The following is a 21,388-nucleotide window of genomic DNA, read 5'->3' as shown; positions in this document are numbered from 1 at the left end:
TTTTCTTATTATTTAAAAAAATATTTTCCAACTTATTCAAGAATATAATATTTGAGTGACTGGAATAATATTTTTCGATCTCTAAAAGGTCACGAGTTTGATTATTATTACTGTTGTGACAAACTTGCAGGCATATATGTTGGTATTTTTAAAGTGGTCGAACTAACTCATAGTTATTTGGATATTATATATCATATGCATACAAAGTAAATTAAGCAGTTTGTAATTAAAAGAAGCATGCAATAGTGTATTCATACATGGCCGCACAGATAAAGATCTTTAATTAAAAGTAAAAGCAAGAGAATATTAAAGATTAGACACAATCCGGGCAGCAAGATAGAAGCTAGCCAAGGTGGAAATCGGTCCTTATTTATGGCTTCCGAGATGCTTTGGATGCTGCAAGTGATGATGGATTTGGAAATATAGGAATGGAAGGAAACGACGGCAGCTGTGGAATAGGCAGCGAAGGCAACGACGGCAGCTGCGGAATGGGCAGCGAAGGCAACTCCGGCAGCTGTGGAATGGGCAGCGAAGGCAACTCCGGCAGCTGCGGAATGGGCAGAGAAGGCAGCTCCGGCTGCGGTAAAGACGGCAGCTGCGGCTGCGGCAGTGACGGAAACGTCGGCTGAGGAAGAGAAGGAAAATGGGGCAATTCTACGGGTTGTTGGGGCTCTGAAAGATCAGGCTCATTATCCGGAAGGTCGTCGGCTTCGAGGAGATTACGAGCTTCCACCGACGCCGTCATTACGATCATCATCAGAACCGGCAGAGAAACTGACAGTGTGCGTTTGTGGTGTGCCATTTTTTTCTAGCTTTAAATTTATCCGGGTTGTCACTGTCAGTGCTCTCTGAGTCTGAGGAGTAATAGTGATCTGATGGTTTATGATTGAGTGAATGGGTTTTATAGATGAAGACGACGACAATGGTATGTAATCCAAATCTTGGAAGTTGGCAGCTAGGAAGATTATGTCTGTGTTGTCTGTCGGAGTCTCATCTAACTCGTGTTATTATTATTAACTCAAGAATTAGGAAACCAGAAACCTTAATTAGCTTGCTAGTGAATATATAGTCGTCAATGGTTTTCCCTATCATTGTTACTATAATATTGTCTTAACAACATCCTTGTTTTCTCTCCTATCCTCCCTTGAAATCAACCAATTCAATACATGCATGTTTTGTCAAGTTTTCTTTATTCTAACAACAATTAGCAGTCACTATTCAAGAATGTACACTAAATAAATTTAATCTTATGGTAATGACCCTAACAACAAACTTGTTACATTGTTGTTACCAAGTCAACAACCTAATTAACTAATTTGGATGAGGTTGTCCTTAAGAAATCATATATTGGAGTACTAGTTTTCCTGAAGTTCTTTTACCACCACTCTATATATATGCATGTCGCCAATGAGGCAATGACTCTATATGCATGTCGCCAATGAGGGACAAATTCAAATAAAAAAGATCAATAGATAACTCTCACCAGAGTTGAACTTCAAATCTTGTAGTTACATACCAAGTATGAGAGTTTTTTGCACTTTTAGTCACATGACTATAGTGACACTGACAGAATTGATCCACAACTTTTGAACCTTGCAATTTTAGTCCACGACTATTGATTTTTTTGCAAAAATGTTCCTTCCGGCCACTTTTCCGTCAAAATTTCATCGGAAAAAAAAAATCTCTATTTTTAGCCAGGTTAAAATTAACATTTTACTTATCTCAAAAAATTAAAAGAAAAAAATTGATATTTGACTACATACAATATTACTGGGCTACATACTACTGTCCCAGGCGGCAGAGTTCCTGGAGCAGGCAGGGCTGTCAGTAAGCGGCGGAGCAGCCGTGGCGTTCCCCGGGCTAGTTGGGTTATCCAGCAGCAGCATTGGAGTGGTACATGTACTTCGCCGCCTGGGGCAGTAGTATGTAGCCCAGTAATATTGTATGTAGTCAAATATCAATTTTTTCTTTTAATTTTTTGAGATAAGTAAAATGTCACTTTTAACCTTGCTAAAAATAGAGAATTTTTTTTTCCGGTGAAATTTTGACGGAAAAGTGGCCAAAAGGACCATTTTTACAAAAAAATCAGTAGTCGTGGACTAAAATTGCAAGGTTCAAAAGTCGTGGATCAATTCTGCCAGTGCCACTATAGTCGTGTGACTAAAAGTACAAAAAACTCCCATACTTGGTATGTAACTACAAGATTTGAAAAGTACAAAAAATTCCCAAGTATGGTGCCTAGTAAAACAAAGGGAAAATACTAAACATTTGAAACGAACCGGGCCGGCAAGCCAAGAAGCTATATATGGTGCGTAGCTATTATGCTATTATTGGAGGCTCTACAATCTCTTCTGCTATCGACTGATGAACAGGCCCGAGAGGAAAGTCATTTATGGCCAGGCCATCGGCGGTGGAACCACATCCGGAACAACTTCTGGGAGCGGCGGAAGCTCCTCCACTAGAGGCGGCGACACAGGAAGTGTGTCCGGAGTTATTTCTATGCATATGATACATTATTTTCTATGTATAAAGTACATTATTTTTATACGTAATGTTTATTATTTAAATATGTACAAATAGTATGAATACAACGTTCATTATTTATATGTATAATGTGTATTATTTGTGTGTATAAAGTTATATTTTTGAGTATATACAAACTGATTGAAATTTTGATTATTTAGATATTGTTGTAAGCCATTAGCTCATTGCTCAAAGAATAACTCATTGATCAAAGGTAGTAGAAAGAAAAGTAATAGAGAAGGAGAAGGGAGTGATATAATTTCATTTCCATGGCTTCATCTTACAAAAGGATTACACACATATAATATAGAGTAATAATGGCATACATAATGAGACATTAATATGTCTGTTACAAACATTACAAAATAATGGCCACCATTAATATATAATTACAACACTCCCCCTTGGACATTATTTGTCCATGATCTTGCCTCGTTAAAAATTTGCTAGGAAAACCCTATGGGAAAAACCTATACAAGAAAAGAGTACAAGGTATAGTATATTTAAATATATTCATGCCTCGTTAAAAACTTCACTAGGAAAACCACATGGGAAAAACCTAGTTTGAAGAAAAGAGTACATGATATTTGTAAACTCATATATTGTACTGATTGCCTCGTTAAAAACCTTAACTTAAGAAAACCTCGTGGGAAAAACTTAGTTAAGGGAAAATGAGCACAATTATAAGCCTTCAAGGCATAATCTTCGAGATATTTGGGGTTTGTTTACTTAAGTATTTATATACAACTTCCCCATTAATATATCATACTCATACCTCATTAAAAAAAAAAAAAAAAAAAAAAAAAACCACATGGTATGTATATGCTGCAAAAGGTATAACTATTAGTCATTTTAAAACCCAATCTACGGGATTGACTCGAGTGAATGTACTTCCTGTCTCCCCCTGAAGATAACAATCTTCAAATTCTACATTGCCTGTAAAATCATTGTTTCTAAAGGGTGTAGAGAAGGGATATGGTACAATTTTCAGGATTGTCATTAGAATTTATCATATTTTCTCATGATCATCTGGACGAATAAAATTATTGGTAGTTTATATTTTGTTGCTCCCCCTAAATATAATAATTTTTCTTTACCTACACATATCAATCTTATGGATATTTTGTAGGTATACATTTGTTAACTTGTCACTGGAGCAAACCTTCTATACAAATATTTTATCACTCTTCTGGAGTTCATGTGGATCAAGGTATGTTATATCATGAAAAACTATATACATTTTTATCTGTAACAAGTATGGTGACATCATGCCAAAAAGCATCAATACGAGTATTTTTACCTTGATTTTGCTATTCGTTATCTTATCTCATAACTTAACATCATCAAACTCTTTATATATTTCATTGATGTTTACACCATAAATATTGAGTGAGATAATAAATAAGTCCATTATCAACTCTTTATTGAGCACATAATGGTACATATTATTCCTTCTATATGAGGATAATAACCCCATTCGCAACTCTCTAAAAAGTAAATAATGACATTTAAATAAATCCTCATTTCGGGAATTATAAATCCATTAGGGATTTTCAAGATAAACTAGATGATATATTTAGGATATTTCCAAGAGGAAACGATATTTGAGTTTCCTAATCACATATAACATTACTAGGCATGTTGATGATAATGTATTTTCATACTTTGTTCTGGGGGAGAAAATACCTTTAGTCAATTTATATTGATTATAACAAAGATCATAGTTAGTAACTTACTAACTTTTATATTTCTTATTTTGTGATTTTCATTCATCACATTTTGACAAAATTCATATAACAAGTTACCCATATAAATATGTGATAACTATAACTATTAGCTACATATCTAATTTATTTACTGCTAGTTTTATTGAATAGCGGAATATAAAGCCATGACTAATATTGGGTCTCTGCGAAAACCCTCCACTCGCCTTAATTTATTAGCGAATTCTGATTTGTATGCCTTAATTGCTATTTTCTATGAAAACAGTTAGCACGCTGCATGCGTTATACTACTATTTTCATTTCTGGATCCAGATTTTATGAGCAATAGAGGCAAAATATGTTGTCGACAACTGTAACAGCTTTGTAAATATCTTTTATACACATGGCAATTTTGTATCAACCAAATATATGACATTTCCCAAAAGTATTTGGATTTGGTTGTTCCGCTTCCCAGTATTTTAGTTATTTGGTGCACCTACAATTTTACTGGGGGTTTTCGCCTTCTAGACGAATATCTTCAGGATAAAATTTCTATATTTCTGGAGTGACGAAATTTCTATACTAGATCTAGTTTTGTAAATTCTTAAATCAATATATGCTTCTGGCATAATGGTAGAGATTTTTAGTCCTAGTTGGGGATTTCAACTCTTAAAATATTTTCTATGGACTTAGTCACTCATTGAGATTTCTAGCAGATAATTTGTTCCATGACCGAACTTCTGGTTCTCTAAGGCTAGTACATGGGTTTGAAGATTTTTATCAATTTCCCGGCATTTAATTAATTATAAATTTCAAATCTCCCCCTAATGCCGAGAAAAAATCTTATAATGCAACCAACATCACGGTTGATTTCTCATAATAGGATATAGCGAGAAGGGTTGCATACTAAAAAAAATTGAACGCAGATTGGGAAATGCATCATGTACTAGCGTATGTGATATGTAGTTGATCAGGATATTGGTTATTCAATTTTTGAAGGTCCCCAAAAAATTATTTCCTCCAAAAATGCTTAACTTGCCTTCCGAACAAACCTCTATTATATCTGAGAGCTTTGGTTTAGTAGAGATTCAGCTAACACCAAAGTTATCCATCCTTATATACCTAAGAGGAGGGTGGTGTGGAAAAGAAGACAAGGTCTCAGCAAGCAAATTCATGCCAGAGACTTAAATGTTAGATGGGACGCAGGTTTGCGTATAGTTGATTTAGAATCAGGCATTTGATTTAAAATTTTGAAAGATCGAGGTAAGGCAGTCTAATTGCGATTTTAGAAAGGACCATTGAATATGTACTAGTCAAATTTATCTTTCGAGGACTTCTATAAGGCATAAGGGTCCTTTTTAGAAAGATATTCATTTTTCAAGTCATTGATCAAATGGTGGCGAGAGAAAAAAAAATTGGGCTTTTAACTTTCAAGGCCTCATCACATGTGGACTTCTGAATAATTGCTCCCGTTGAGACCAAGCTCGATAAATTCACACTTTTTTTTTTTGAATGCAATTCACACTTGGTAATAACATTTCCATGATCTGGATTTCGTTTAAAGAAAATGCATACTAAGCCTGGCTAAGCTCGAGGGTCCAATTCTGAAGCATATAGTCCGCATAATTAAAAACTATTTATGCTTAAAAGGACAACATATGCATATGAAATCATATTGAACAAATAAATTGCACAATAATAGCAATTTAAATATATGAGCAGACCTGGATTTAAGGATAGTACAAAAACCTTAAATAAATATATAAACACGGACCCAAAAAATAAATGATGGGAAAAAAAATTTTAAGAAACTGGGTTAATCCAAAAAAGGAAAAACTAAGCCCAAATGTTAAATTAAATGGGTCTAGAATTTAAAGCAAGCCCTAATGCTCTAAATAAACCAAATTGACCCAAACTAATTAGTCAAATGGGCCAGTTTTGGCCCAACATAATAATCCATCCATTTTGTTCAAATAAATGAGTCCAGCAATATAAGTTCAAAACATTTGTATTAATAAGCCCGGGTCTGGCTGAATTGGGCCAGACCCGGCCCAAGGCCATATTCCCTGTTATGGATTAAACCTAGTCTCCTCAACCCTAGCTGCCTTCAACATAATTCAAAAGTCAAAACGCAGCAGCTTAATAAAACCGAGAAAACATGCAAGAAAGGGAGAGACGTCGAAAGGGAGTCCGGCCGGAGCCAGCACGTCCGCTCGCCACCGTCTCGGTCTCCACCCTCTCTCACCATCGCCGGCGCCAAACCGGAGAAAACAACCGCAGCTCCACCGTCTGCCGGAATGAGAGCCGGGAAGCCTAGCCTCATGGGCGAGAAATCAGCTCAACAATGAAGTTTGTTGATTTCAGTTGAATCCATTAGGTATAAAATTATTTATATATGTTTCGAAAAGATCGAAACAATTCTCTCAGATTTGTACAAAATCTGCTATTTATTCCGCAATTCACGTTGAAATCTCAGGCTGTGATTTACTTTTGAATTATATAAATTTTTGAGAATAAGGATAAATATTTCAGAAATTTGTATTACAATCTGAAAAAAAACAGTTTTCGAAACAAAAATAATTGTTCGAAGGAGGTATATATAATATGGCATATCGAATATACACCTCTTTTTTTCGAAAAACACAAGATTTCTTGTTCTTCATTAATGGCATATGCGAGTGGATAAAACAGTTTTCACTCAGCCAAACTTACTACAATCTTGAATTTGTAGTATGTATAAGATGAAAACAAAGATATGCATATTCAACTAGGTAGATATCATAGCATATACAAACATTCATACTGTACTAATACAAATCGCATGTATATTTTAAAGGATATACTTCAAATCAACAAGATTGTAGAGTGTAAGTATGCAATTTGAACAATTATTAGGAATGATAAGAAAAATTAGCATACCGTTCACCGGAGAAGTATGTTAGTTGCAAAGTGCCGATAACGTGTTGTAAGCCATTAGCTCATTGCTCAAAGAATAACTCATTGATCAAAGGTAGTAGAAAGAAAAGTAATAGAGAAGGAGAAGGGAGTGATATAATTTCATTTCCATGGCTTCATCTTACAAAAGGATTACACACATATATAATATAGAGTAATAATGGCATACATAATGAGACATTAATATGTCTGTTACAAACGTTACAAAATAATGGTCACCATTAATATATAATTACAACAGATATGTATATTTTAGGCTATTTTTGTTGTAAATGAAGTTCATTTTTTGTGGAGCGCAGCATAATTGGGTTTATTTAGCAGTTTAGCACGTCACTTCCCCTTTACTTAAATTTTTTTATATTCAATAAATCATGTCTATGCATAAAGTTCACAATTTCTGTGAAGGCAAATTATGCCCTGGACCCGTGTCCACATTGAATTGTGGACACGGGCCCAAAACGACGTCGTTTTTAAAAAAAAACGCGTCATTTAGTTATAAAAAAAAAAAAAATCGTGCGTGTTTTGCCGTTAACGGCGTTATTTTTTTTTTGGATTATGAATGTACAGTTATGCCGTTATGAATGTACAGTTATGCCGTTATGAATGTACAGTTATGCCGTTATGAATATACAGTTATGCAATTATAAAATTATATTATGAACACAGAGCTCTAACATTATGAACTTACAATTATGAACATATATAGTGATAAAATTATGACCATGGAGCTTTAAAATTGTGAATATAGAGCTTCGAAGATTATGAATGTACAGTTATGGAGTTATGAATGTACAGTTATAGAGTTATGAATCTACAGTTATGGAGTTATGAATCTACAGTTATGAGATTATGAATCTACAGTATGGAATTATGAATGTACAGTTATTGATCGAATTATGAACAAAGAGCTCTAACATTATGAACTTACAATTATGAACATATAGTGATAAAATTATGAACATAGAGCTCTAAAATTGTGAACATAGAGATTCGAAAATTATGAATGTACAATTATGGAGTTATGAATATACAGTTATGGAGTTATGAATATACAGTTATAGAGTTATGAACGTACAGTTATGAAGTTATGAATGTATAGTTATTAACATATAGGAATAAAATTATGAACATATACTCTTACAATGAAGCGGTCTGAAATTAAAAAAAAAAAAAAAAAAAAAAAAAGGGAAGGAAATAACAGTGCCTAACGGCACTGTTACACAGGTCCAACGCATAACGATTGTTCTGTGAATGTGTAGACTATGATCCACAATAAAATTTACCATCAACCCAAGATTGGCCCTTAATCTGCATGTTTTGCCTTGGGTCTGCACTAGGCCAGCCTCTTGGGCTTAAAAACTTAGGTAAGGTCTAATATATTCACCATCTAATTAAGCTTAATAGTTTAAAACAATTGATCGATGAGCAAATTAAATGCCCAATACAAACTACAAGCCAAGAATAATGTAATGGGCAAATTATTTTGTGCACCATAACAAAAAGTACATTTTTAATTAATATACTAAATGTACATTATACAATATAATATTCACTTAGAACAATAATAATGTATATCTCCTGAATATAATGTATATTATTTTTGTACTGAATGTACATTATTTTTGTATTAAATGTACATTATGTACTATACATTATTTTACAATAGACAAAATATGACCCACACAACTTGCGTGAACTATTGTCCATACAATAATGATTGAATCTAGTGTATCCTCCCAAATGCTCTGTTAGGTCGGGGTTGTGGGGGGCCCTTAGGGTTGGGGTTCAGCCTTTTGGAAGAATGATTGAATTAGTGTGATCAAAACTAAATATAAATTAGTCTCATACATTTGATGTGGTATATATACAACAACAACAACAACAACAAAAAAAAAAAAAAAAAAAAAAAAAAAAAAGTATTCCTGAAAAAGAAAGGTACGGAGTTGGGGAAGCCGCAGTCATTACGGCATTTTCAATTAAGAGAGAGAAAAACGGTTTGAAGATTTAATTATCTGTCGCTCTCTAGCAATTAAACAGAGACAATCGAGTCTGTAATTAATTAAGTAGAAGAGAAAATTTCAATTTTGGTCATGTGACTATTGGGGTATTGTTAATTTTAGTCCACGACTTTCAAAACTGTTAATTTAGTACCTTGACTATTCAATTTTTATCAATTTTGGTCACTCCGGCCAAATTGCCGGCCAAATCTCGCCGAAATCTTTTAATTCAGTTTAATTTGTTTAATGATGGGAGTAATATTGTCATTTCATGTTTAAACGAAAAGGGGAAAGTGATTGTCGTCGGCTCCGTCAAATCGATCGAATTCAAGATGAGAACGCACACGATTGAATAGGTAGCAATACGATTAGAATTAGAATTTATTTCCGATAGCAAGACAGCCCGTGGAAATTCAGCAGCGTGGGTTATTGATATTGATATTTGCCGCCTGAAAATTCAGTAGCACGGTGGCGGAGCTGTCCGCCGGTGACAACCCAATTCCGGCCAGGAAGAGGCTCCGCACAGAAAATGGACAAAGCTCCATCTCCATCGTAATCGTCACCTACTAGCCTCACGCCTATACTTCTTAGATCTGGAGATTTGGTTCTTGATAATGATCTTCCCCTGAATGCCTGATAAAGCTAAATTACTGTACTATACATGTATTGATTTTTAGTTTGAAACGATTTGAGCTTTTTCTTCTTTTTCTCTCCATCGTCATCATCAGATGGGTCGTTTCAGCTCATTAGCGTTGGTGTTTCTTGATTTTCCAGCGATGAGGTCCTGCGGCGGCGACGGCGACGCTCTTTTAGCGTTGAAATCTAGGATTGGTCCGTCGGGGCGCGCTGGTTGGTTGGTCGGAGAAGAATGTCGGGAGTGTCTGCCGGTGGGAAGGTGTGAATGATCGTATAAATGAGAAGGTTACTACGCTGGTGGTTGAGCGGCTCCGGCGTAGAAGGATCTTGTTTCTTCGTCGTCTTCCATGGCTACCGGGGCAAAGGAGAAGAAAAGATGAGCAAATGACTAAATTACCCCTCACAATAAACATTAATTGGTTAATTAAAAGATTTCAGCGAGATTTGGCCGGCAAATTGATCGGAGTGACCAAAATTGATAAAAATTGAATAGTTAAGGTACTAAATTAACAGTTTTGAAAGTCGTTGATTAAAATTAACAATACCCTAATAGTCACATGCCCAAAATTGAAATTTTCTCTTAAGTAGAATGTGAATGTCAGATATTGAAACAACCTAGTTTGATAGGTTTGTGGTTCTAGGCCGACCCAGGCCTAATTCATATTAGACCTTCATCCCCAACTTTCTTAATATAGTGATAATATTTCATTCCAATCCATTACAAAAGTAGGAAATAATATTCATAGAATATAATAGAAGATTAGAAGGTACCACGTTATACGTACTGTTGATGAAAGTTAGTATCTTTTGGGCTTCATATTGCTGTTTTGATATCATTATATCATGGACTATATGATCCACCTTAGTAAAGTGAATCACTGATATGCAAATATGTAATACATTTTTTATAAGGTTGGAGTATGGAGTGCGAACTGTTTAGAGTGGGATGCAACAAACATTGACTTCTCGCAGGGTGGACAATAATTAAATTACACATCAGTTTTTCAAAAGATTGTGGAGCTTGTGATATTTAATTTGATGTCAAACTTCTACTCATGAACTAGCTTTAATGGAACTGATGATGGTCGAATTGAATCATATGGATCCATTATATTCCTCCCATCTTTATTTTAGATTTTGTTAATTCAATGAAGCTTTGTTTTAATTTGCTTTTAAAAAATGAAAATGAAAGCTAATCTTGTTCCAACTAATTAATGTTTCTTGAAGCAAACCATATAGTGTTTGCGGGCATAAAATCGTAGAATGATAGATATGAAGATGTATATATATAAGTGGCTCGCCGTTTATTCCAATATTATTACGTGCGTACGGTACGGACTACAGAGGGGCATAGAAAGTAAAATAAGGAAAATATTATATGTAGTAGAGAGGGATACTTATATAAAGCAAAGGGATCGGAGAAGATGATAATATATAGTGAGTATTTGAGACGATATAGGGCGGCCGGCAAGCCATGGAGCTTAGCTCAAATGCGGTACGGTCCTCCATCGTTTATGGTAGCCGCGGGAACAGCGGGATTGTCACCGGAGGCACCAGTGATGGCAGCGGCGGAAGACGCACTGGAGGCAGTACTGGAAGACGCAGTGGAGGAAGAGGAAGAGGAAGAGGAAGAGGAAGAGTCACTGGAGGCACTAATGGAAGACGCACTGGAGGCACTGATGGCAGCGGCGGAAGACTCGCTGGAGGAAGAGTCACTGAAGGCACTGATGGCAGCGGCGGGATGTTCACCGGAGGCAGTGATGGCAGCGGCGGGATGTTCACCGGAGGCAGTGATGGCAGCGGCGGAATGCTCACCGGAGTCACTGATGGCAGCGGCGGGATGTTCACCGGAGGCAGTACTGATGGCAGCGGCGGGATGTTCACCGGAGGCAGTACTGATGGCAGCGGCGGAAGAATCACTACTGGGGGAGGCGGGGGTGGCGGAGGTGGCGGAGGAGGGGGTGGGTTCCGAGGGTTGAGGTTTAAGAGACTACGAGCTTCTGCCACCACGATGCTGCCGGCGACAGACGCCATTAGGATCAGCAGAATTGGCAGTAAACGCGGGAATGGCACACTTTTTTGGTGCGCCATGTTTGGAATGAGTTGTAGTGGTGACTGGTGAATGAATGCATGCATGGGTTTTTATAGATGTTGACGTTAGCTGAGGAAGCCATGAGAAATTAATTTTCTTTAAATTTAAGAAAAAAGTGTAAAATAGTTCACTAAAATTATACTCCTAGTTTTTATGTAATTAGATTATATATATATTAAACTTAAAAAATATGCAATTAAATCAGCAAGTAAAATGTTAAGCACCTTGTGCACATATGGTACCCGAGTTGGACTCCTATATGGGAGGTTGTAAGTTGTCTCAATGGAAGCGTTATTGCCAAGTAAAATATGTTCAATTGTGATAATTTTTTTTCCCAGTAAAATTCGATCAAATTAATTGCATGGATGGATAGGATAACATGGTATATACTAAGATTTGTTTTTTCCTAAATCATATTAGTTGAGATGAAAGATCGAAATATTTTTAATTTAAATTACATTAAAAGAAATCATATAAATGTCTCAATTACACATATTCTGCTTGTTTGATGGTAAAATTGCGCACTTTTTAAATTCAATAACTCAATTGCACAAAAAAAAATAAGCTCAGTGACATATTTGATACTTGTTCCGAAAATTAATTAAAATGAGAAATAATCCACACTAGGTGTGCAATGAGTGAAGTTGCTTGCGAGAGACAATCGATGACTCATTGCGAATCCGACGGTCAACGGCGAATCTAGCAAAAGACAATATAATGTAGCCAAGCCTCAAGGCTGACGACGACGAAGGCTTGAAATCTGCGTACAGATTGACGAGCCAATCTAGTTTATCTCAAACAAGCTAGAGCTCAAACATTAGTGTCAATCGAGCTGAGTTCGAATTTCAATTTTAAGGTTTGATTGAGTTTGTGTTCAACTCGGCTCGTTTATAGGCCTAACTCATACCTATATAGCTAATTCAAGTTATATTGTGTATCAGTTTATCATACACATTATAAATTATGATACAAATTATGTATATGCAGTTAATATATTATGTACATAATTTAACATTATTGTTCAAAATTCATGATATGTGAATATAAGGAAATAAAATGAATTACATAATATGTTAACAACAAATATAATTTCCGGGCTAAGGTCTATAATGTACATGATGAATTCGATTCACGATATAACGAAACTATTAGTGGGTTTCTCCTAATTAATTCAAAGGAAGAAATTTTGCACGATTTTTTTTTTTTTTAACGCAAAAACGAAGATTCCATTACTAATCAGAATAAGTGCGTAATACAATCAGGTGGAACACCAGTCCACACTACTGAGACAGACTTAGAAACGGTCGCCTGAGCAAGCTCATGAGCCACACGATTCGCTGACCTCCTAATATGGGATACAGTAACATTCCCAATATCGCTAGCAATCGACTTACATTGCTTCACAAACAACCCAGCATAAGAAAAATCAGAAAACTCGAATTGAAAGCAGTACAAAAATTTAAACAGTCTGATTCTAAATTAACATTGCTGTAACCTTGCGTCTTAATCCAAACCAAAGCCTCCTTGACTCCCAGATAAACGGATCCTCCTCACCTACTAATTGTCCACATTTAGCTGCAACAAATGCACCCTCATGGTCACGCATCACAGCGCCAAAGCCAGCACCATTACTCAAAACAGAAGCGTCCACGTTACATTTGAGTACATTGTTCAAAATTCATGATATGTGAATATAAGGAAATAAAATGAGTTACATAATATGTTAACAACAAATATAATATCCGGGCTAAGGTCTATAATGTACATGATGAATTCGATTCACGATATAACGAAACTGTTAGTGGGTTTCTCCTAATTAATTCAAAGGAAGAAATTTTGCACCATTAGTAATTGAGTTTGTTCTGCATGGACCGACATATATGGTTAAATCGACATATAATTAAATCCTATGTTTATAGTAAAATTAATATATATAAATGCATCACATATGTTAAGTGGGAATATTATTGACTTTTTGTACCACGAATTAATACTAATAAATTTATCACTTGATAATGAAAGTTGTTTCACCGCCCCACCCCCCAAAAAAAAAAAATCAATACTTAAAATGATCATTTGACCATGTTATAATTCCTAATTTGGTCATCAAATATTAATTCATTAAAAAAATATTAATAGAAATTTTTGTATTTGTTCTAAAAGGGTAGTTGAATGGGTAGAGCATGAATGCATGACTCCATATATACCTAATGATTACAAGTTCAATTTTTGCCAACATCCTCTCAGTCGCCCATCTAATTAACAAGATCTTCCTAGTGCGGTTCATCTCTTTCGTGTGATTCATTGACTATTATACATGAGAATGGTTTTTCTAATGCACACTGATGGTAAATATGTCATCGGATAATATTTGGAAAGTAATCATAGTTAGTATTGCTTAGAGTGTTGATTACAAGAATTAGTGCATGCCCTTGGCAACCCAATGGGGTAGCTCAATTGACAAATGAACTCTCTTTGTGATAGAGAATTCCGAGATAGCCTCGGACAGAGAAAAACCCGGACCACCTCGATTTTTACACCACAAAAAAAAATCATGGTTTCCTACTTATACTAGTGTAGAGCCAAGCCTACATTGAGTGTGGTCTTCATCATAATTGCTCCCTCTTGAATAGGTCGGTAAATTCAAAAAAAAAAAAAAAAGATTTACTCAATTTTATCATCTGATGTACTAAAATGAGTAAATTCCTTTTATAGTTAAAGAATATTTTAGATGAATTGATAGTCGATGACTAAAGTAAAAATTATATATACTCAAGAGGTCAGGGGATTTTTTTTTTTAAAAGAAAAATAACTTCATTAAAATCAAGCAATAAGATGTTCAATACAAGCTGGAATAGTAGAAAAATAAGAAAGATGACCAGGTTGAGAACAAGCAACTCCGGCTAACAATGAGCAAGCTTATTCACTGATCGATTCTCATACTGAATGGACACTGATTCAAAGTGTCGTTTTAAGACCCGACACTAATTGAAGATACAACCTGCATAAGAATAGTCTGGTAAATCATTATTGAGGAATCTGCAAATCATTTGACAGTCCGATCTCAACACAATATTAGAACAACCTTGTTCGAGAATCCAAGAGAGCTTCCTTCATGGCTATAGCCTCCACTAGATGAGGATCTTTAGAGGGCATTTTTTTATATATATTATCTCAAAAAAAAAAAAAAAAAAAAAAAAAAAAAAAAAAAAAAACAACAACAACAACAACACCGTCAAATGGGTTGAAGAAAGAATGAAACCAAGTTAGGCAGCCGGCAGCCATTATGGAATTTTAATTTCATTAAAGAGAGAAAGAAAAATGGCATGAATAATTAAGTTTGGGTCCTTTCAAAAAAAATTTAATTTTGGGCAAATTATACATGGATCAAGGCCTAGCTTACATTGTGAATTTTAATCCAAAATAATTTTCAGATTATGTGTTTGCATTTGACATATTTTTTATATATCATTACAGTTTATGCGTTTGTAAATAAATTGAAACGCTACATAACACTTTACCTACAAACACATAATATGTTAACTGCAGACACATAATATGTTAACTAATAAAAATATTATGTGTTTGCATTTAACATATTATGTATGTAATTATCATATTATGTGTTTGTAATTAATATGTTATGTACAATTAATTTATTTATAAACACATAATTGTTAACTGCAAATATATAATAGGACAACAGCAGATACATAAATTTTGGACGAATGTCTAGAATTAAAACAATTGCTTAATTTTGTGTCATTCTTTGTCAACTGCGACAAGTTGTGTAACTAACTTTTTTGGAATCACAAGTTGTGTAATTAATTAAGTTGAATTCACATATTCAACAATAGTTATGTCATGGACTGAATCCACCTTACAATGTGAATTATTATCCAATTAGAGTTCTATAATTATGAACAGAGTTCTGTAATTGTGAATATAGATTTCAATAATTGTGAATATGAAGTTCAAAAATTATGAACATAAAGTTCTTGGTAGGGAATATCCCGACCGACATAGCTTCACCACGACCGAGGAGCCTTTGTCTCTTTCTCCTTGTCTTTGCAGGTAACAGGTCGGGCTCCACGAGAAGAACCCGGTCGTAGACCGACCAGAGTTGCCCGAGCAACGGTGTCGACCACCGAGCGGTAGCCCTTTGGCGAAAGAGCTGACGAAGGACACGTGGCGGCTCTTTACATCGACAGGCAGGGCACCCGGGAGGATGACACGTGGTGGCTACGTGGAGGACATGCCGAACGGCTGGAATCCTGTCCCCGGCATAGCGGCTATAAATACCCACAGTAGCTACAGTGTAAGGGACTTTTGGGACGATCGATAGGTTGTTATTAGAGAATCCCGACCGCACTCAGTCGGTACTCAGAGCAACCAAGTAGATTGTACTTAGGGCCTTTACCGTGATCAATAAAGATTTTACTTGCTTTAATTGGTCTCGTGTTATTCTATATTGCTTACCCATAATTAGCAGTATCATTTTGGCGCCGTCTGTGGGGACCCGTGCAAGAAACCAACGTCATGACGAGCACCCGATCACCATATCGACATGTATCCGTGGGCACACAACAACTTCGCCGACGACCAGGCGGATGCGGCGAGCTCCTCCGACCACTATGCTACCCAACAGCAGGGTCAGACAATGGACCTCAACCTCAATCTCTCACCACCACATCCGTCGAATACATACCCGGCCGCCAGCAGCCGGTGAATTACATACAACCGGGATACCCACCACCCGGTCTGCCATACCAGCAGCAGCCGATGATGTATCCCGTCCAGTATCCGTACCCGGTCCCACCTCCACCGTACGGGTATTGGCCAGGCCAACCGATGTGCTACACTTCCCCGGTTGGTTATCCACCATATACGCCTGCCTATACAGCTCCAGCCGCCGCCCCTCCAGTACAACCGACCGCACAAGTAGAGCCGCAGCGTCAGTCCACTTCCCGGGCTCGACGCTCGGCTCACTCGCGGTTGGGGTCGGGCGGTGCTGATGCGATGGAGGCACCAGCTCAGGCCGTTCAAGCGGAGGACCCTGAAGAGGTTGCCCGAGCGGTAGCTTTCAATCGTCTCCGACCAGAGATGCGCCAGCGTCTGGGACCCCAAGACCCGAATCGCGGGCAAGAGGACGTACAAATGCAGGAAGCTAGCCACGAGGCTTCATCCGGGTATAGCGGGTCGAGATCTCACCGACGACGACGCGCTCGGGATACAGCCCAAGCCGCTCAAGCCGCCGAGCTCAACGAAACCCGAGGATTGATCTACAACCTCCAGGCTGAAGTTGCGCAGCTCAGGAGTGCGTATCCTACAGCACCCCCGGTCGACCCTACACCAGACGCCTTTCACAGCAGCGGTAATGGCTCAGCCTTATCCGCTCGACTTAAAGGTCTCGGGAGAGAAGAGTTACGACGGTCGGACAGACCCTGAGGCTCACGTGAATGATTTCTTCAGCAATATGATGCTGAAGGGCGTTTCAGACGCCGTGATGTTCAGGGCCTTCTACTCAACGCTCACCGGTCGGGCGGCAGAATGGTTCCGAACCCTGCAGCCGGGGTCAATCGACAAATTTGAGACCCTGGCGGTCAAGTTTGTACGGAAGTTCATTACTTCCAAAGTGGTGAGGAAGTCCTATATGTACCTCGAAAAGGCCAAGCAGCTCGAAGGGGAAAGCTTGACCGACTTCCTCATCAAGTGGAAGGCGGCGGTCGGGGAGGTCGAGCCATGGATGATGCGACCGCCACTCACATGCTTCACATCTCCCTCCGGGCGGGGTATCTATACCAGGATTTTATCCTCCACCCCCCGACCACCTATGAGGAGGCCCTACGAAGGGTCACTGATTATGCCAACGCAGGTGAGGCGAATGCCGTCAAGCGCTCGCAGGAGGTCGGCTCTTCGTCCCGTAAACCGGCCGGCCGGGCGGAACATCGATCGGGAGATGACAATCCCCGACCCCGCACCAGGCAGGGCGAGTTTACGGCCTTGAACCGATCCGCAGCGGAGGCCATGCAATACGCCCAGTCCTGCAATCTCATCAAACTTCCCCATCCCGATCGAGACGGCCCCGACAAGAGTAAGCATTGTGCTTACCACCGATGCGCCGGGCATGACACCGAGGAGTGTACCCACTTGCGCCAATTGTTGGAAGATTTGCTCAATCTGGGAAAATTGGACAAGTGCGTGGGGAAGAGAGAAGACAGCAAGAGAAATACCGACCGGAGAGACCATAGGCGTTCTCATCACCGCTCCGATCGGTCGGGTCAGGACCGAAGAGACGATCGAAGGGACGATCGTCATGATGACCGACGGGACCCTGACCCTCCGTCCGGTAGCCGCCGTCCGGAAAGCCTACCATCCACGTCATTTTTGGTGGGCTGGAAGATGCTTCCCGACCGCGGACTAATTGCCCGGTCGTAGTAGTGGATTCCCGGGAGACCGGGAAGAGGCAGAAGATGGAGCCCATAACCTTCACCCTTGAGGACCAACCTAGCAGCAGCGACCATGGCATGGAGGCGCTCGTGGTCACGATCGACGTTAAGGGGACGGACGTCCAAAGGGTTATGGTTGACACGGGCAGCAGTGTGAACGTCCTATACTTGGACGTCTTTGAGAAGCTTGGCATCGACAGGAAGGAGCTGACTCCGGTCGGTGTACCACTGTCAGGATTTACCGGGGCTCTTATTTACCCCGAGGGAAAAATAACGCTCCCGGTTGAGATCGGCACGCCTCCAAAGTCGATCCAAACGGAGCTGGAGTTTGTTGTGGTCAACCTCCATTGCGTCCACAACATTATCTTGGGCCGACCCGCCATTATGAAGATCGGTGGGATAATTTCTATGCCCCACCTGTGCATGAAATTCCCCACCCCTAACGGGGTCGGCGTGGTCCGTGGCGATGTCCAATCCGCCCGGAAGTGTTACACCCGAGCGGTTAATCGACGTGATTCCGGTCCATCTTCCCGGGTGAACACTATAGCCAAAGAAGAGGCTAAGGAACGGAAGGAGCAGCCCGAGCCTTCCGAAGAGATAGAAGAAGTTCCCCTGTCCGAGGACCACCCGGACAGGAAGATAAATATTGGCCGAACCCTCACCCCCGAGCTTCGAGCGGAAGTTTTGGCCATACTCCGGGAGTATGCTGATATCTTTGCGTGGGGGCCCGAAGACATGCCCGGGATCGACCGATCGGTCATCTGTCACAAGTTAGCCGTCGATCCCGCAGCAAAGCCGGTCGTGCAGAAAACACGACACCTTTCCTCCGATCGCCGTGAGTTTGTCAGGGAGGAAGTCAAAAAGATGGCGGCAATCGAGCACATCCGTCCGGTGATTTATCCCGAGTGGGTGGCAAATATCGTTCTTGTTCCTAAGCCCCCAGCTTGGAGGATGTGTATCGACTTCACGGACCTTAACAAAGCCGTCCGCTCGACCCGTATCCTCTACCGAGCATTCACCAGATGGTCGACGAGACGGCCGGGGCCCGAGTTAATGAGCTTCATGGATGCCTTCAAGGGGTATCATCAGATCATGATGCACCATGAAGACGAGAGCAAGACAGCCTTCGTGACCCGGATGGGCTGTATTGTTACCGAGTGATGCCGTTCGGTCTGCGGAACGCAGGAGCCACCTACCAGAGGATGGTCAACATGCTCTTTGCTGATCTGCTGGGCCGAACGATGGAAGCTTACATCGACGATATGTTGGTCAAGAGTCGGGACCGATCCGACCACACTCGGGACCTTCGGGAGTGCTTCCAGATCATGAGGAAGTACAGTTGCGGCTGAACCCGACCAAGTGTACATTCGCGGTTCAGACCGGCCAAATTCCTCGGCTATATGATGACCAAGAGAGGAATCGAGCCTAACCCGGCCAAAGTAAAAGCGATTCTGGACATGCAACCGCCTTCCAACCGTTCGGGAAGTCCAGCAATTGACCGGTCGGTTGGCAGCCCTCAGCCGGTTTCTCTCCAAGCTAGCCGAGCGCGCTTTACCTTTCTTCAAGGTATTGCGGAAGGTTAACGGATTCGTCTGGAACGAAGAATGCCGAGTGGCTTTTGACGAGCTGAAGGAATATCTCATGTCACCAATCGTGCTCTCAAAGCCCGAGCTCGGCGAAGAGCTGGACGTATACCTCGCCGGTGTCCGATCGCGCAGTAAGCGCAGTATTGTGCCGAACCGATCCGGAAGGGGTCCAGCGACCGGTGTATTATGTAAGCCACGCGCTACATGGTCCCGAGCTCCGGTACTCCCGGCTGGAGAAGGTCGTCTATGCCTTATACGTTGCCGCGAAGAAGTTGGCTCCCTACTTCCAGGGTCGGGCAATTTGCGTGTTGACCGATCAGCCGATCGGTCCAGTCCTCCGAACTGCTTCATCATCAGGTCGCCTAGTTCAAATGGGCGTTAATGTTGACCCAGTACGCGATCGAATACCGACCAAGACCGGCTATTAAAGGTCAAGCTCTTGCGGACTTCTTGGTTGAGTGCACCGCCCGGGATACCCGGCCTCCTGAGGTTGCCGGGATCCCGAGGCTGAGTGGTGGTCGTTGGCTACTGACGGGTCAAGTAGCAAAAAAAGGAGCAGGGGGAGGAGTAGTAGTCACGAGCCCAGAAGGATTCAAAGTCTATTTGCTCTCATGTATCAGTTCCACCCGACCAACAACGAAGCCGAGTATGAGGCATTTGTAAATGGCTTGCAATGCGCTCGGACTTGGGGGCTGGATACATCCGAGCCCAAATAGATTCTGCGCTCGTGGTCGGGCAATTTCTCGGGACTATGAAGTCAATGGTGAGCGTTTGCAGTTGTACCGAGACCTTGCCATGGAAAAGCTCGCTCAGTTCCGGGGGTATACCGTCCGACACATACCCCGGTTGGATAACGCTGATGCGGATATCTTATCCAAACTGGCCCAAGACGCCCCGGAACACATGTCGAAGATAGCTCGGATCTTGGTGATCCCCAAGCACAGTATCCATCGCCTGCCGGTCAATCCAATCCAACCGGTGGAGGACAGCTGGATCGCCGATCTGAAGGAATACCTCGAGCACGGTCGACTCCCAGACGACCCACAGCGTGCTCGAAAAGCCAAGCTGAGAGCCCCGAGGTTCCAAGTCTTGGATGGTCGTCTTTATCGGCGATCGTATGGAGGCCCTCTTATGCATTGCTTGACCGCGTTCGAGCCGAGTTAGTCATGAAGGAGCTATACTCGGGAATTTGCTCTTCGCATCAAGGAGGCCGGTCCCTGGCCCGTCGTATCATGCTAATCGGGTACTATTGGCCGTCCCTCCAGCTAGACTGTGACAAGTTAGCTCGGGAATGTGAGACGTGCCAACTGTACGCCCGATGCCTGGACGACCGGCAACCTTCTATCAACCGGTCACGACCGCAGTTCCCTTCGCTAGGTGGGGGGTAGACATCTTGGGCCCTTTCCCTCAACTCTCTGGTCGCAGAAAGTTCGTGATCGTCGCCATA

The 21,388-nt window shown here is 40.3% G+C and overlaps 2 protein-coding genes across 11 annotated transcripts in view; both read right to left on the bottom strand.

Annotated features, from left to right (window-relative positions):
* Positions 1–153: 153 nt before the first annotated feature.
* Positions 154–881, bottom strand: LOC109167224 (ESX-1 secretion-associated protein EspE-like). 3 transcript variants are annotated; one of them, XM_019316211.1, is made up of 2 exons: positions 666–881; positions 154–596 (listed from the first exon to the last, which is right to left on the bottom strand). In XM_019316211.1, exons 1-2 carry the CDS (start codon positions 800–802, stop codon positions 371–373), a joined length of 363 nt encoding a protein of 120 aa, XP_019171756.1. In that variant the 5' UTR covers positions 803–881; the 3' UTR covers positions 154–370. The 3 variants fall into 3 exon arrangements, with proteins under 3 accessions (XP_019171756.1, XP_019171755.1, XP_019171754.1); XM_019316210.1 differs by having other exon boundaries at positions 154–606; positions 676–879; XM_019316209.1 differs by having other exon boundaries at positions 154–877.
* Positions 882–11,095: 10,214 nt separating this feature from the next.
* LOC109167308 (formin-2-like) overlaps positions 11,096–21,388 on the bottom strand; it is an 18,440-nt gene continuing 8,147 nt past the window's right edge. For 2 of the 8 annotated variants that reach the window (XM_019316333.1, XM_019316337.1), the window contains one exon: positions 11,096–11,709. In XM_019316333.1, the coding sequence (XP_019171878.1) occupies positions 11,327–11,709 (383 nt within the window). In that variant the 3' untranslated portion in view covers positions 11,096–11,326. The remainder of the gene's footprint in view (positions 11,710–21,388) is intronic. The other 6 variants (XM_019316336.1, XM_019316338.1, XM_019316340.1 and 3 more) reach the window with 6 other exon arrangements.

This window comes from Ipomoea nil, unplaced genomic scaffold (genome assembly GCF_001879475.1).
Source record: "Ipomoea nil cultivar Tokyo-kokei standard unplaced genomic scaffold, Asagao_1.1 scaffold3147, whole genome shotgun sequence".
In the NCBI taxonomy this organism is placed as follows: Eukaryota; Viridiplantae; Streptophyta; class Magnoliopsida; order Solanales; family Convolvulaceae; genus Ipomoea; species Ipomoea nil.
The sequence above is the reverse complement of the archived record's forward strand: the minus strand, read 5'-3'. Positions and strand labels throughout refer to the sequence as shown.

Excerpts from the sequence above, each read along its gene's own strand:
- LOC109167224 (XM_019316209.1), bottom strand. The coding sequence starts at position 802 with ATGGCACACCACAAACGCACACTGTCAGTTTCTCTGCCGGTTCTGATG.